General features: G+C 48.3%; 1 protein-coding gene across 2 annotated transcripts in view; it reads left to right on the top strand.

Annotated features, from left to right (window-relative positions):
* Positions 1-5,767: 5,767 nt before the first annotated feature.
* Positions 5,768-15,948, top strand: part of SPPL3 (signal peptide peptidase like 3) — a 145,822-nt gene continuing 135,641 nt past the window's right edge. For both annotated transcript variants that reach the window (XM_023204871.3, XM_023204879.3), the window contains exon 1: positions 5,768-6,277. In XM_023204871.3, the coding sequence (XP_023060639.1) occupies positions 6,255-6,277 (23 nt within the window). In that variant the 5' untranslated portion in view covers positions 5,768-6,254. The remainder of the gene's footprint in view (positions 6,278-15,948) is intronic.

Here is a 15,948-nt window from a genome sequence, read left to right as displayed (position 1 = left end):
TAAATAAATAAATAAAATAAAAACAACAAACAAAAAAAAAAGCCAATGAGAAACCTCCTGGACTTGATCAGAGGTTCAGAAGCAAAAAAGACAACAGCCCATGGGGAAGCTGCAAGCAGGTCATTACGGAATATAAACAAAGTGCGCATGCATGTGTGTGGGGGCGAGGGGTAGATGACAGAGGGGAGAAATGGGCTGGAGGGACAGGTAGAGCCAGGTCAGACCTGAGCCTTGATGTTCTCAGAAACAATGCTTAGGCAGCCCAGACAGACCTGGTAATGCCAGCTCCCTGGAGTCTGTGCCTAAGGCAGAGGACCCATCCTGGGGGAGACTCCCCAAGTCTCTTTTGAACATACTTGGTAGAAGAACCTATCCTATAATTACTGTGTTGATAATTAGAGGCACCTCCATAGCCTCTTTCTTTCTTTTTTTTTTTTTTTTTTTGAGACGGAGTCTCGCTCTGTCGCCCAGGCTGGAGTGCAGTAGCCAGATCTCAGCTCACTGCAAGCTCCGCCTCCTGGGTTCCCGCCATTCTCCTGCCTCAGCCTCCCGAGTAGCTGAGACTACAGGCGCCCGCCACCTCGCCCGGCTAATTTTTTGTATTTTTTAGTAGAGATGGGGTTTCACCGGGTTAGCCAGGATGGTCTTGATCTCCTGACCTCGTGATCCGCCCGTCTCGGCCTCCCAAAGTGCTGGGATTACAGGCTTGAGCCACCGTGCCCGGCCTCTTTCTTTTTGTTTTTTTGAGCTCAGTCGCTCAGGCTGCAGTACAATGGCATGATCTCGGCTCACCACAACCTCCGTCTCCCAGGTTCAAGCGATTCTCCTGCCTCAGCCTCCCGAGCAGCTGGGATTACAGGCATGTGCCACTACCACTCGGCTAATTTTTTTTTTTTTTTTTTGTTGAGACGGAGTCTTGCTCTGTCGCCCAGGCTGGAGTGCAGTGGCCGGATCTCAGCTCACTGCAAGCTCCGCCTCCCGGGTTTACGCCATTCTCCTGCCTCAGCCTCCCAAGTAGCTGGGACTACAGGCGCCCGCCACCTCACCCGGCTAGTTTTTTGTATTTTTAGTAGAGACGGGGTTTCACCGTGATAGCCAGGATGGTCTTGATCTCCTGACCTCGTGATCCACCCGTCTCGGCCTCCCAAAGTGCTGGGATTACAGGCTTGAGCCACCGCGCCCGGCCCACTCGGCTAATTTTTGTATTTTTAGTAGGGACGGGGTTTCTCTATGTTGGCCAGGCTGGTCTTGAACTCGTGACCTCAGGTGATCTGGCCGCCTAGGCCTCCCAAAGTGCTGGGATTACAGGCGTAAGCCACCGCACCAAGCCTCCATGGCTTCTTTTAACAAACACTGCACACGTTGTAGCGCTCTCACCTGCAGTGGGGTGCAGAGAGACAAAGCACCCCTTCTGGGGGTAGCCTAATGTCTGAGTCTCTTGCCAAGCACACCTGCCTGGCTGAGGCCCAGAGGTGCCACAGATACAACTGGGGCTGCTTCAGCTTGGAGCTGAGTGCTGCTGGCAGGGAGACTAAAAGTCACTCCCAGTCTGGCGCAGTGGCTCACGCCTATAATCCTAGCACTTTGGGAGACCGAGGCGGGCAGATTGCCTGAGCTCAGGAGTTTGAGACCAGCCTGGCCAACATGGTGAAACCCCATCTCTACTAAAAATACAAAAAGTAGCGGGGCATGGTGATGGGTGCCTATAATCCCAGCTACTTGGGAGGCTGAGGCAGTAGAATGGCTTGAACCCGGGAGGTGGAGGTTTCAGTGAGCTGAGATTACGCCACTGCATTCCAACCCATATGACAGAGCAAGCCTCTGTCTCAAAATAAAATGCAAATTTAAAAAAATTAAAAAGTCTCTCCCCAGATGCCATAGTCTGGGCAGCTCACAGCCAAGCCACAGGCTTCAGTTTATTCCAACCTTGCCCTCTGGGGCGACTTCAAACCTGTAGAGATGTTGACTAGGATCTGGAGGTGCCATCTACTAAGGCAACCTTAGCCTGAGATGCTGAAGCCATTAGTCTCTGGGCCCACACTTCATCTTCCTGGGACCAGCTACACGGTATTTCCGTGGCCTGAACACCATCCCGGCCCTGGCAGGTGCTTGTGGGTTCTTACAGGGTCTGTAGCCACACTTCCTCAAGAAACACTTCGGAGGTCTCTGGTTCAGACAGAGAGAAGAAAACCTCTCCTCATTCACTGTACCTTCACCAAACCCCTTCTCCCTCCTTTCTTCCACCAGATTTTTTCCCACTGAAAAGAATGGCCCCTTTGCTTCTGGGAAGGCCTCGACTTTCCTACTCAAGCAGCTCCCGTTTCATTCATCCAACACCAACTTTCCACTTGGCTTTGACTTCTGTGACTCACTGGGAACCAAAGCCCAAGTGAATCGCCCAGAGGCTCAGTGTGGCATTTTTATTTCAAAAGTGACATGTCTGATCTGTTTTGTTCTTAGCTCTCCAAAGAAAAAGCTTCTGCATCACCCAAAACCACTTCCAACGGCTTCTGGCCTTTTCCATGGGACCTAACGCCTCACTCTGTGCCCCTTCGAGACTCAGAATGACTGTGTCACGTTCAAGGACACAGTTGGCTTTCTGTAAAATCACTTGGCAACGTTGTAAGAGCTAAATGAATGTCAAGAATTTAGGCCCTGGCCGGGCGGGGTGGCTCATGTCTGTAATCCCAGCACTTTGGGAGGCTGAGGTGGGCGGATCATTTGAGGCCAGGGGTTCGAGATCAGTTTAGCCAACAGGGTGAAACTCCATCTCTACTAAAAATAAAAAATTAGTTAGATGTGGTGGTGCACGCTTATAATCCCTGCTACTCGGGAGGCTGAGGCAAGAGAATCGCTCGAACCTGGGAGGCAGAGGTTGCAGTGAGCGGAGATCACACCACTGCACTCCAGCCTGAGTGACAGAGCAAGACTCTGTCTCAAAAACAAACAAAAACATTAATTAAATTTAAAAAAATTTTAAAAAGAATTTAGCCCCTTTGTCTTCTCATCTCCCCTTAATATCCCTACATCTGGTGGGTTTATGGCTGGACAGGTCTTTGCAGGCCAGTGTCTTCCTGTGAATAGCGAGAATAAGGGTCCCTGATGATCTCATATTTTCTTGTTGCCCTGCCTCAAACCCTCCCCTGGACCTTGATCTTTTTGTTTTTTATTGAGACGGAGTCTCACTCTGTCGCCAGGTTGGAGTGCAGTGGCGCGCTATTGGCTCACTGCAACCTCCACTCCCCGGTTCAAGCAATTCTACTGCCTCAGGTCTCCCAAGTAGCTGGGACTATAGCCATGGGCCACCACGCCCAGCTAATGTTTGTATTTTTAGTAGAGACAGGGTTTCACCATGTTGGCCAGGATAGTCACGATCTCTTGACCTCACGATCCACCCTCCTTGGCCTCCCAAAGAGCTGGGATTACAGGCGTGAGCCATCGAGCCCAGCCTGGACCCGATCTTACCAGTGAGCCTTTTCCCAGGGCTCTCTGACAGAGCTTTGGAGGAAACACTTGGAACCTAACTGGTCCTGGCACCTGGCAGTGGGGGAATAAGGAAGGAGCGCTTGCTTCTGAAGGGAAAGTGTACTTGGCTTTCTCTTTAAAGGGTTTCCCTTGGGGAACAAGCAAGTAGCAGATGTATGGGCAATGGCCAGCTGATCCATTTGGAGATAGATTCAGGGTGTGGTGTTCCCTGTATGCCTGGGCAGGCCCTAGGAAACTGGAGCAGAGCTCAATTCTGGCCTAAAGTTGGGCAAGCTGCAGAGAAGCTTGAGTACGTTGGTTTCAGGTGTGTGAGTTTCGCCTTCTGTAGAGAAACTGGAGGGTGAAGGGTGGGGGTGGAGGGGTGTCCAGGAGGGTTAGTGTTATCTGTTGCCCAGGCATGTTTCTAGATTCTGAAGCTGCACTGGTTAATCACTTTTATTCACGAACACAGTAACTGGCAGGGAGGCTTAGCTGGACCCTCAAAGTCTGGCCTCAGTGCATCTCTTCAGTATCTTCTCTCAACACTCCAGCACAAATCACCCATTCGACTCCTAGATTCAAGCTCACCTTGAATTGGGCCTTACTTCACGCCATTCTATCTTCCTAGAATGCCTTTTCTTTCTTTCTTTTTTTTTTTTCTTTTGAGACAGAGTCTTGCTCTGTCGCCCAGGCTGTAGTGCAGTGGCGTGATCTCGGCTCACTGCAAGCTCCACCTCCCGGGTTCAAGCCATTCTCCTGCCTCAGCCTCCCAAGTAGCTGGAATTACAGGCGCCGGCCACCATGCCCGGCTAATTTTTTGTATTTTTAGTAGAGACTGGGTTCACTGTGTTAACCAGAATGGTCTCGATCTCCTGACCTCATGATCCGCCCGCCTTGGCCTCCCAAAATGCTGGGATTACAGGTGTGAGCCCCTGCGCCCGGACCAAAGAATGCCTTTTCTTTGATAAGCCTCTCACCCTTTCAGAGGGCTTCACCGCTCCTGGGGAAGCATTCCACAGTAGCTGGGGCCTCAATTAATTTCTCCCTCCAAGTCCCAGATTCACGCTGTTGGTCTCTGGTCTAGCTCTACTGTGTTTACTTCTGTGCCTGCTTCCAGTGCTCCAAATGGACGGTTTCCTGAGCTTTCTGCCCTTGCTGTTCCCTCTGCCAGGAACTCTTTTCCTGTGGATCTTTGCAAGGCCAGCTCTCTGTCATCATTTAGTATCAGCTCAAATGTCACGTCCTAAGCGAGCCCTTCCTTGACCACCCTATCTAAAGTAACCCACACTTCTACTCACTCTCTGTCCCCTCACTTTGTGTTATAAAATCATGTTTTCAGCCGGTCGTGGTGGCTCACGCCTGTAATCCCAGCACTTTGGGAGGCCGAGGCCGGCGGATCACGAGGTCAGGAGATCGAGACCATCCTGGCTAACACAGTGAAACTTTAGTAGAAGTCTCTACTAAAAATACAAAAAACTAGCCGGGTGTGGTGGCGGGCGCCTGTAGTCCCAGCTACTCAGGAGGCTGAGGAAGGAGAATGGCGTGAACCTGGGAGGCAGAGCTTGCAGTGAGCCAAGATCGCGCCACTGCACTCCAGCCTGGGCGACAGAGCGAGATTTCATCTCAAAAAACAAAAAACAAAACAAAACAAAACAAAACAAAACAAAACACAACGTGTTTTCGTAAAACTTAGCAGCATCTGAAATTATCTTATTTTATTTGTGGGCTTGGGCTATGTCTCTTCCTCTAGAATGTAAGCTCTAGGAAGGCAGAGTGGGTTGACACATGGTTGGCACCCAACAAATATCTGTTGATTGATTCAGTTAAGGCAAGCGTGGTGTATTCGACTTGGTCACGGGCCTGGGCGCAATAAAGGTTGGCTGCCTGGAATATTTGCTACCTGAATGAATGAACCAAGGAATATACGAACGAAGGAATGCAGCCCTCTGCCTGCTGACTGACAGGCTGACTGACAGTTGGGGCGCCTGTGGCCAGCAGACTGTTGACTGACGGTTGACAGCTGAGTGGCAGCCAAGGGACGCGCATCGGGGTTCCCGATTGGCTGGTGCAGCAGCCCCTCGGAAAGGGGCGGAAGAGGGTACCCGAGGCGACATCTCCGCGTGGGGAGGGGGGCGGCACCAGGCAGCGGGAGGCGGCCCAACAGCTCGGGCTGCGAGAGCAGCAGCCGCCTAGAACCCACTAGCCGAAGTCTCCGCGCATGGGCCCGGCTCGAGGGGCGGGGCGCGCGTCACGTGAGCGTGTTTTGGGCACGTGACCAGAGCAGGGCCAAGGCTCGCCCCCGCCTCCGCCCCTCCTCCCCTCGGCGGGTGTGATCGAGTGGCCTCGCCTCATCGCCTAGCGCCCCCCTCAGCTGCCGCCGCCTCCGCCCGCCGGCCATGTCCCCCGGCCGCCGCCGCCGCCGCCCGAGCGCGGCGCTCCTGCGGCCCGGCGCGCAGTGAGCACGGACCCATCTTGCCGTTCGCCCGCCCCGGGGTCCCCTTGTTCTCCGCGCCGCCGCCGCCGCCGCCATGTTGGGTTTGGAGCTGCAGCGGAGCCGCCGCCGCCGCCGCGGGTGAGGGAGGCCGAGAGCGGAGCCCGCCCCGCCCCGGGGCCCAGGGAGCGGGGCCGCCTCGGAGCCCGGCCTCTCCCCGCCAGCCGCCTTCCCGGCCTGCCGTGCAACCAGCGAGCGAGCAAGCACCGGACCCCGGCCGCGCCTTCAGCTACGGCCCAAGCGAACCCGCCCCCGGGCCCGGCCACAGCCTGCAGCGGAGCCCACGAGAGGCAGCGCCATGGCGGAGCAGACCTACTCGTGGTGAGTGCGGGGCTCCAGGAGGCCGGGGCGCGGCGAGGGTGGGGGTCGGGGCGCCGGCGCAGCCCGCCGAGGGGAGGAGGAGGAACAGGTGCGTGTCGTGGGGGGGGCGCGGGTTGGGGTGCACGCCCCCCTCTTCCCCACCGGAGGGGGCGGCTGGCGCGCGCGGAAGGCGGTGAGTGGCCGGGGACCCGGCGTCCAAGAAGGGGGATGGAGGAGGAGGCAGCGGCGGTAGCGGCGGGTGTCATCTGCCTATGGGCGGAGCAGGTGATGGAGAAGGGGAGCATGACCCCGGGGGTGGGAATCCCACGGATGGGAAGTTGAATCCGACCGGCACCCCGGAACTGACTCGTGGGGTGTTTTCCTGGGCAGGAGGACTCGAAAGGGTGGAGAGAGGCAGACCGGGGCAAAGGTGGGCCGCTGAAATGAGAGGAAGCTCCAGTGAGAACAGGTGATAGAGGCAAACTTCCTAAGTTGGGAGAGTGGAGCAGCCGCCGCAGCTGCGGGGCCGCTGCTTAGCTCTGGGACAGGGAGCGCAGGGAGAGTTGGTGAGGTGGGCAGAGGCCCGGGAGTGAGGGGAGGAAAACTGCGCGGGGAGAGTCCGCGAACCTTGGAGGGGAGTCACTGGTCTTCGAAGAGGTTGGAAGAGGAGCCTGTTTGAAGAACCTGTTTAGGAATTCGTTGGTGACAGTGGGGCATGGGCAGAGTCTTTGTAAGGGTTAGTACTATTATTTTAAGAGGAATGGCGCCCAGGGCCAAGTGTGGAGGTGGAGGACCTGCAAGTTAAGTTCATTTCTGTGGGGCTTTTAAAGTTAGTAAGTAGCTCGTTAAGGGCCGAGAAGCGAGAAGCTACTATGTAGTTTATTAAGGGCCGAGAAGTAAGAAGCTACTGTGCAGTTTATGGGGTGACAACCTACATTTCCGGAGAAGGGAGTGCCCGGGTTTGGGAGAAGGATCGTAAGAGGTCTTTAGCATGCAGTGGTGGGATATTTGGATGACGGGTTGAAGGAATGATGGCAGATTCCATGAAGAGTGGAAATCAGGTAGTGAGAAGGCAGTCATAGCTGGAGAGTGAGGAAGCAAGCAATGGCCTGATTGTAGGAGTGGGGGACCTGGCTGCAATCTAGAGAAATGGTTTGAAATGGTTTACTCTTGAAGCAAGTGTGGTTTGGGACAGAACTGTAGACATTCCCTTCTTAGAAAAGAGCATAATAGAATGGGAAGAGCATGGCGTGTGCAGTTGGAAGACCTATTTCGGAGGTCCGGTTTGCCATCAACTTGCTTTGTTGATACGACATGATGTGAGTTCTTCGGTCCTCTTTCCTTACCTATAAAGTAGAGGGAATTGCCTTTTCCACAGCCTGTAAGGATTGAGTACATTTAGAAAGCACTTGGCAAACTGTGAAGTGCCGCAGATCTTACTACATTAATTTTAATTATCCTAGAGAAACATCCAAGAAATAGATAATACCTGAAAAGAAGGAGTGGTTTTAGGTAGAAGAGTTTGAGTGGATTATTTATAGTGTTAGAGGTTATAAGTCAGTAACTCATTGTGTCTTCACAAAGAGAAAGGGAGTTGGGGATTGAAGATGATAATTCTTAAGGGAACTTCAGTGATGTATGTGCAATCTCAAGAAGGTAACTGAGAGACAAAGTAACCCTAAAGGAAGAATTAAAATCTTGGTGAACAAGAGGTTTAAGCTAATTTCATAGTTTTGAGTGACAGAGAGCTGCCTTTCAGTAGCAGGTCATAGGGAACACAAGATTACAGTTTCAGCTTCCTTCTGGACAGAGTAAGAAATGAAGGTGAAGGTGTTTTTGTCATGCCTTGTGGTTACTCATCTTGAGCTTCTCATACTCTGGCCCTAATGGCTGTGGCCCTCAGAGTCCTAATGGCTGCTTTGCTGTTTTTACTGTGCTGTACAAAGGCCACGGATGGTTGAAAGAATAGAAAACTCAGTGCTCAAGAAATGGGGAAAATGAAAATGTTTTACTAGGTAGGTTGGACGCACACTACCTCTCTCTGACATTAGTTGGCTCTATTAAGGAGGGATTACTTTGAAGTTTGACAGTTTACACATTTATTCTACTAAAATACTTCCTTCAGGGTCTGCTCTGTTTGCTTTACAGGCAAAGAAACTCCTTGAAATCAGGGAGCTTAGCCCCTCACCTTTAGCAGGTTTTTGAGATGGAGAAAATTTTTACATGATCTGGAGAGAGGCTGGCATATAAGGGGAGACTGGGGAAACTGGGCAGTTTCCTTTTTTTTTTTTTTTTTTAAAAGACAGAGTCTCACTCTGTCACCCAGGCTGTAGTGCAGTGGCGCCATCTTGGCTCACTGCAGCCTCCGCTTCCCAGGTGCAAGCAATTCATGTGCCTCAGCCTCTCCAGTAGCTGGGACTACAGGCATGTGCCACCATGCCCAGCTTTTTTTGTAATTTTAGTATAGATGAGGTTTCACCATGTTGGCCAGGCTGGTCTCGAACTCCTGACCCTGTGATCTGTCCACCTCAGCTTCCCCAAGTGCTGGGATTGCAGGTATGAACCACCGTGCCCGGCCACAGCTTCCTATTTAATAGTTGTTCCTGAGTCAACTGACTAATAATGTAATAAAATAAGGAGCTATACACATGGCATTAAATATACACACTTAATTCTCACAAGTTTCTGAGGTAGGTGATACTTCCCTATTTTATAGAGGAAGAAACAGGCTTGGGAGGCCAAGTGATATGTTTTAAGTACTTCACTTGTGATGCTCTATTTTGTCTGACATGAATTCTCCCATCATTTTACTCATTCTTACTGAAATATAAGTATGGAAAAGGTATTCCAGTAGTCTGTGTAAACTGATTTTTGGATTATCCGTCATTTTGCAGTTATCTTTGTCTCTCTTCCTTTGGCTTGTGCAAACAATCAAGAGTTGATTACTTTTTGTGTGTGTGTGTGTGTGAGACAGGTCTCACTCTTTCGCCCAGGCTGGAATGCAGTGGCCCGATCTAAGCTCATTGCTCACTGCAGCCTCTGCCTCCCAGGTTCAGATGATCCTCCTGCCTCAGCCCCCCGCAGGTGGCTGGGACCACAGACGTGCGCAACCACATCTGCTAGTTGTTTTTTTTTTTTTTTTTTTTTGTATTTTTACTAGAGAGAGGGTTTTGCCATGTTGCCTAGGCTGGTCTTGAACTCCTGACCTCAAGCAATCTGCCTGCCTTGGCCTCCCAAAATGCTGGGCTTACAGGCGTGTGAGCCTCCATGCCCGGCAATTGATCTCTTTTTTTTTTTTTTCCCCTTGAGACGGGGTCTCACTTTGTCATGCAGGCTGGAGTGCAGTGGCAAGGTCACAGCAGCGCCTCCAGGGCTTAAGCGATCCTCCTACCTGAGTAGCTGGAACTACAGGCGTGCCCCACCACGCCTGGCTAATTATTGCATTTCTTTGTTTCGCCATGTTGCGCTTGCTGGTCTTGAACTCAGCCCAAGTGATCTGCCTGCTTTGGCCTCCCAAAGTGCTGGGATTATAGGCATGAGCAACCCTGCCCGGCCCGGCTTTATTTTTTTAAACAGACTTGTGCTTTTTATTTGTATGCGACCTTTGGAAAAACCAAACTGTGGAGACTGTTGTGCCACTATCGATTTGTCTGAGGATGGAATCAGTGAAGAATGTAAAGGCGTATGCAGATGGGCTCCTTTAGGATTTTCCTATAATAAGACATGTAAATTATTAGTAATGAGTTGATCATTACTGGAGCTGGGTGATGAGTACGTGGAGGTTTATTGTTCTGTTGACTTTTACATTTTTAAATTTTTTCAGGATAAAAAGTTTTTTCAAAAAAGCCCTTATATGTAAGTTCATGTGTGCTTGCTATCTTCCTAGCAAATTCCATCAAAATTCTGTACTCAAGGGTTCAACTCAAATTCTGCTTAGCTGTGAAGCATTTTCTGACCACCCCATATGAAAATGATATATATTTTTTTGAGACAGGGTCTTGCTCTATCGCCCAGGCTGGAGTGCAGTGGTGCCATCTCGGCTCACTGCTGCAACCTCCACCTCCCAGGTTCAAGTGACTCTCCTGCCTCAGCCTCCCCAGTAGCTGGGATTACAGGCATCCGCCACCACGCCTGGCTAATTTTTTGTAGTTTAGTAGAGAAGAGGTTTCACCGGGTTGGCCAGCATGGTCTTGATCTCCTGACCTCAGGTCATCTGCTGGCCTCAGCCTCCCAAAGTACTGGGATTATAGGCGTGACCCACCGCTCCCAGCGGTCTTTTTATTTTTAATACTTACAGTTTTGTCTGCATCATTCCTTCCTTATTTCATGTAAATACCTAATCTCCTAACTAGATTGTAAACTCTTTGAGTGTAAGGACCATGTAACACTAACCTTGGTTCTCCCGTAGTGCCTAGCACATTGTAGTACATGTAGCCCCTGCTTAGTAAATACCGAGTGGTAAATATGACACTGAATTTCAGGATGCTTCATCCTTTGTTGAAAGAATATTAAACATAAGGAGAATGCTACTGAATGAAAGGTAAGTGTTTATAACCCATGTACTTATCAAAGAGGGCTTTTGGTAACTTGGTTTCCTGATGTACCAGTGCTGCAAGAATGAGGAATGCCATCCTTTATTAAAGCCCTAAATAAAAGCTATTGACAAAATAAATGGAAATAATTCGTAGTAACACCAGAATCTTTATCACAATTTAACTACAAGATTCTGCGTATAGCCTTTTTTCTCACATGCACTGAGGAAGTAAAAGCATGCGTGTGAAAACACAGATTGAGTGTGCTAACTAGACTTTTATTAATTTGAGAAAAACACCTTGCTTCCTGTATATTTATGAGCAGTTTTAGTGTAAGTTCTGTGAGAAACAGGAACTCGTCTCTTGATGAAGCAAAATGTGGTACTTATATAGAACTGCTATTGAGCCCTGCTAAACATTACTAATGTTGGTGTGAGGGAAAAGGAAGTCAGTTTATTTGAACTCCTTCAAGTGAGTTTTGTTACCAAAGTACTATTATAATAACTTGTGTATTTTCTATGTGATAGAGTTTTACAAGCATTGCTAAGTAAGGAAATTGAGACTCAAAGCGTATAAGTAACTTGCCCAAGGGTGTAAATCGTAAAGGGCTCAAAATGAAGATTATCTGACACCAAAATTCTGACATTGAATCTGTCCACTTAATGTTTCCACAGTCTTTACTGTAAGCCAGCCCTCTTTTGCTTGAGTTCCTATATTGGCCTCTTTGCTGGGTTTCTTGCATTATTTACCTGTTGGTACCTTCTTGGCCTTCTAACAACCTAAGTCAAATCTTGGCAGTTCTCTGCTTAAAAGTATGGGTTTTGGCCACACTTAGAATAAAACCCAGATTCTTTAGTGTGGTTCTTCATGGTCTGATCTCGTATGTGTCTCTGAGGGATAACAGACAATAAACAAAATAAGCTACATAAGGATAAAACCTTTTCTGTTCTGGTACTCTCTCCAGTGCTTGGCGTTTTATAGATACAAGTAGGTGGCTGCTCTGTGCTGCCCATCTTTTTTTCTTTTTTTTTTTTTAAAGACAGAGTCTTGCTCTGTCCAGGCTGGAGTGTGGTGGCGCGATCTCGGCTCACTGCAACCTCCACTTCCCAGGTTTTTTTTTTTTTTTTTTTTGAGACGGAGTCTTGCTCTGTGGCCCAGGCTGGACTGCAGTGGCCGCATCTCAGCTCACTGCAAGCTCCGCCTCCCGGGTTCACGCCATTCTCCTGCCTCAGCCTCCCGAGTAGCTGGGACTACAGGCGCCCGCCACCTCGCCCGGCTAGTTTTTTGTATTTTTTAGTAGAGACGGGGTTTCACTGTGTTAGCCAGGGTGGTCTCGATCTCCTGACCTCGTGATCCGCCCGTCTCGGCCTCCCAAAGTGCTGGGATTACAGGCTTGAGCCACCACGCCTGGCCCACTTCCCAGCTTTGAACAATTCTCGTGCCTCAGCCTCCCGAGTAGATGGGACTACAGGCACGTTCCACCATGCCCAGCTAATTTTTTGTTGTAGACATGAGGTTTTGCCATATTGGCCAGGTTGGTCTCAAACTCCTGACCTCAAGCAATCCACCCACCTTGGCCTCCCAAAGTGCTGGGATTACAGGCATGAGCCACCATGCCTAGCCCATGCTACTAATTTTAAGTTCTAATCTCAGGGCTGTATTATATTGAGGTGATGTATTGTTGTGATAATGGACATTACAGGTCAGGTATTTACAAATATTACTAAACCTGAGAATGACAAATAACACAGGTCTCCGTATCTAGTGGAAGTCAGTTCTACTTTTGGATTACTGTTGTGTATTGTTGTATCTGGTATGATCATATCCGACTGTAGCTGATGGAAGTTTTTCAGAGAGAAAGTAGTTGAAAATGTGTACCTAGCATTATAGACTTTAGAAGATTTGCTCATCATCATTATTATTTTTTGAGACGGAGTCTCACTGTGTAGCCCAGGCTGGAGTGCAGTAGCGTAATCTTGGCTCACTGCAACCTCCGCCTCCCGGATTCAAGCGATTCTGCTGCCTCAGCCTCACAAGTAGCTGGGACTACAGGCGCTTGCCACCATGTCTGGCTAATTTTTGTAATTTTAGTAGAATTGGGGTTTCACTGTGTTAGCCAGGATGGTCTCCATCACCTGACCTCATGATCTACCCACCTCGGCCTCCCGAAGTGCTGGAATTACAGGCATGAGCCTCCGCGCCTGGCCCTTGCTCATTATTTTAAAAACGTATTTTGCCTACTATAGTTAAAGTGCTATGATAATGTTGTTTGGGTGATGTGTGATTTAAACTAAAATTAGTCAAAGTTAACACCATGAATTTATATTTAAATCATTTTCCTCAAGGTTTGTTATAAAGCGTTCAGGGGGTAAAGAAAGCTGGAGAGTGTAACCATATCAACCTGTAAGTATCAGGTAGTACTGTGAATTTAAATGCTTAATGATCATGCATTTCTCAAAAAGATTTTTACGTGATCATTTATTTTAGAGATGACAAATGCCATTGGATTGTGATGTGTAGATCTATATATTTGTATTTTATTTCAACAATAATAAATTATTTCATTCTCATCATTCATATCTGTTTTATCAAACCATCTCTTGAAAATTTTGAGATGTCTTAAGAAGAGAGAGTGTTAATAACCAAGTGCCGTTTTATTTAATTGGCTGCTTTTGGCATCTGAAACTTTTTGTGACTGCTGTTATGACAGTAAAGCTATAAGTATAATTTGATTTTTAAAATTCAATAATCTATTTTTGATGTTTCTAGAGTTTAATGGTTCCTTCTTAGGAATTTAAATAAAATGCTGATTGTATGTGATGTATGTATAAATTAAGTGTTTGCAACTTTCACTTTCTTTTCTTTCCTTTTTTTTTTTGAGACGGAGTCTCACCCTGTCACCCAGGCTGGAGTGCAGTCGTGCGATCTCGGCTCACTACAACCTCCACCTCCCAGGTTCAAGCAATTCTCCTGCTTTGGCCTCCCAAGTAGCTGGGATTACAAGTATGCACCACCTCGCCCAGCTAATTTTTTTTTTTATGTATCTTTAGTAGAGATGGGGTTTCACCATGTTGGTCAGGCTGGTCTCGAACTCCTGACCTCATGATGCCTGCCTCAGCCTCCCGTAGTGTTGGGATTACAGGCATGAGGCACCATGCCCAGTTAACTTTCACTTTCTGTAATGTATTTTCTTTTCTTTTCTTTTTTTTTTTTTTTTGAGACGGAGTCTTGCTCTGCCGCCCAGGCTGGAGTGCAGTGGCCGGATCTCAGCTCACTGCAAGCTCCACCTCCCGGGTTCACGCCATTCTCCTGTCTCAGCCTCCAGAGTAGCTGGGACTACAGGTGCCCGCCTCGTCGCCCGGCTAGTTTTTTGTATTTTCTATTAGGGACGGGGTTTCACCGTATTAGCCAGGATGGTCTCGATCTTCTGACCTCGTGATCCGCCCGTCTCGGCCTCCCAAAGTGCTGGGATTACAGGCTTGAGCCACCGCGCCCGGCCTGTAATGTATTTTCTTATCCTCACTTAAAGAGTTAGAGGCAGAATATTTGTCTTCTGGAATTTTAACCTCTGAGGAGCTCAGAGGGGCTCCAAATGATCAAGTTCAGTTTTACAGGGAAAAATCTACAGTTAGTCCCTACGATCCTCTCAATGAATTGTTACCTCTCAGATTTTATGAATAAGTCAAACTAGGGCCACAGCTTAAAATGAAACAGTCCCACTTCATTGTTGTGGTACGACTAGGTTGAGCCCCTAAGAAAAAGTTTTTGTAGGTATCTTCAAGGTATTAGACCAAGGAATATGCCTTAGCCTAATGGAGACCTTATGGAAAATCCCATTTCTTGGTTTGTAGAGTTTTCCTTAACCTGGTAGGAAAACTTAATTTTATCTCTCTTTTGGAGTTCCAGCATGTATAGTGAGGAACCACCAAAGGATTTGTTTTTTAAGTGCTCTGAAGTGGAGGTGTGTCCTAGTTGTTTTTACATACTTTGAATTGTATCGAGTGTAAGTGATTTCAAAAAGTACTCAGTTGTGTTATGCCACTCATTAAATTTTCATTTGAAATCTTGAGATATGAGCACCTCATTCTGTTATAGTTTCTTCTAATCGGGAAATGTTTAATGTGAGGGTGGTTTTCATCTCTAGTTAACTGTGACCTAGCCATGTCTTAGTCCTGGTGTTGTATTTGGTACAATAGTTATACCTGTTGTACTCCACAGGGTCGTTGTGAGGATTTAGTGAGATGATGTACATAAAAATGCTTCATACATTGCAAAGTGCTCCCTGAGAGCATGCTGTTGGTTCTGTACATTATTTGTTAGAGCCAGATAGGTTCCAGATAGAGTTCCTCACTGTAGAAATGACTTCTTGTTGCACAGTTTAGCCAGCACTTCCGTCCTTTGTATTGAGAATGTCACATAATGTTATATAAAAAGAAGTAATGGTCTCCAAATTGTCACTGATTTATAAGTTTCATAGTCCATGGCTACGTTCCACAAGAAGAAAGATAAGGAATAAAGCCATGTTTCTTTTTTTTTTTTTTTTTTGAGATGGAGTTTTGCTTTTGTCACCCAGGCTGGAGTACAGTGGCACGATCTTGGCTCACTGCAACCTCCACCTCCTAGGTTCAAGCAATTCTCCTGCCTCAGCCTCCTGAGTAGCTGGGATTATAGCTGCGCGCCAACACACTTGGCAATTTCTGCATTTTTCATAGAGAGTTTCACCATGTTGGCCAGGCTGATCTCAAACTCCTGGTCTCAGGTGATCCACCCACCTCTGCCTCCCAAAGTGCTGGGATTACATGTGTGAGCCACCACGCCCGACCTGTTTTTTCATGTTAGTTTTATCTTGATTTTGAAGACATTTTCCTTCATAATCTGCTTAAATGAAGAAAGAACAGCAGAGTGGATAATTCTCATCTTTCCCTGCTTTGCTTTGGAATGCATGGTACGGTTTTCTACCTTTTTTTTTTTTTTTTTGAGACGGAGTCTTGCTCTGCCGCCCGGGCTGGAGTGCAGTGGCCGGATCTCAGCTCACTGCAAGCTCCGCCTCCCGGGTTTCCGCCATTCTCCTGCCTCAGCCTCCGGAGTAGCTGGGGCTACAGGCGCCCGCCACCTCGCCCGGCTAGTTTTTTTTTTGTATTTTAGTAGAGACGGGGTTTC

Source organism: Piliocolobus tephrosceles, chromosome 10 (assembly GCF_002776525.5).
Source record: "Piliocolobus tephrosceles isolate RC106 chromosome 10, ASM277652v3, whole genome shotgun sequence".
In the NCBI taxonomy this organism is placed as follows: Eukaryota; Metazoa; Chordata; class Mammalia; order Primates; family Cercopithecidae; genus Piliocolobus; species Piliocolobus tephrosceles.
The sequence above is the reverse complement of the archived record's forward strand: the minus strand, read 5'-3'. Positions and strand labels throughout refer to the sequence as shown.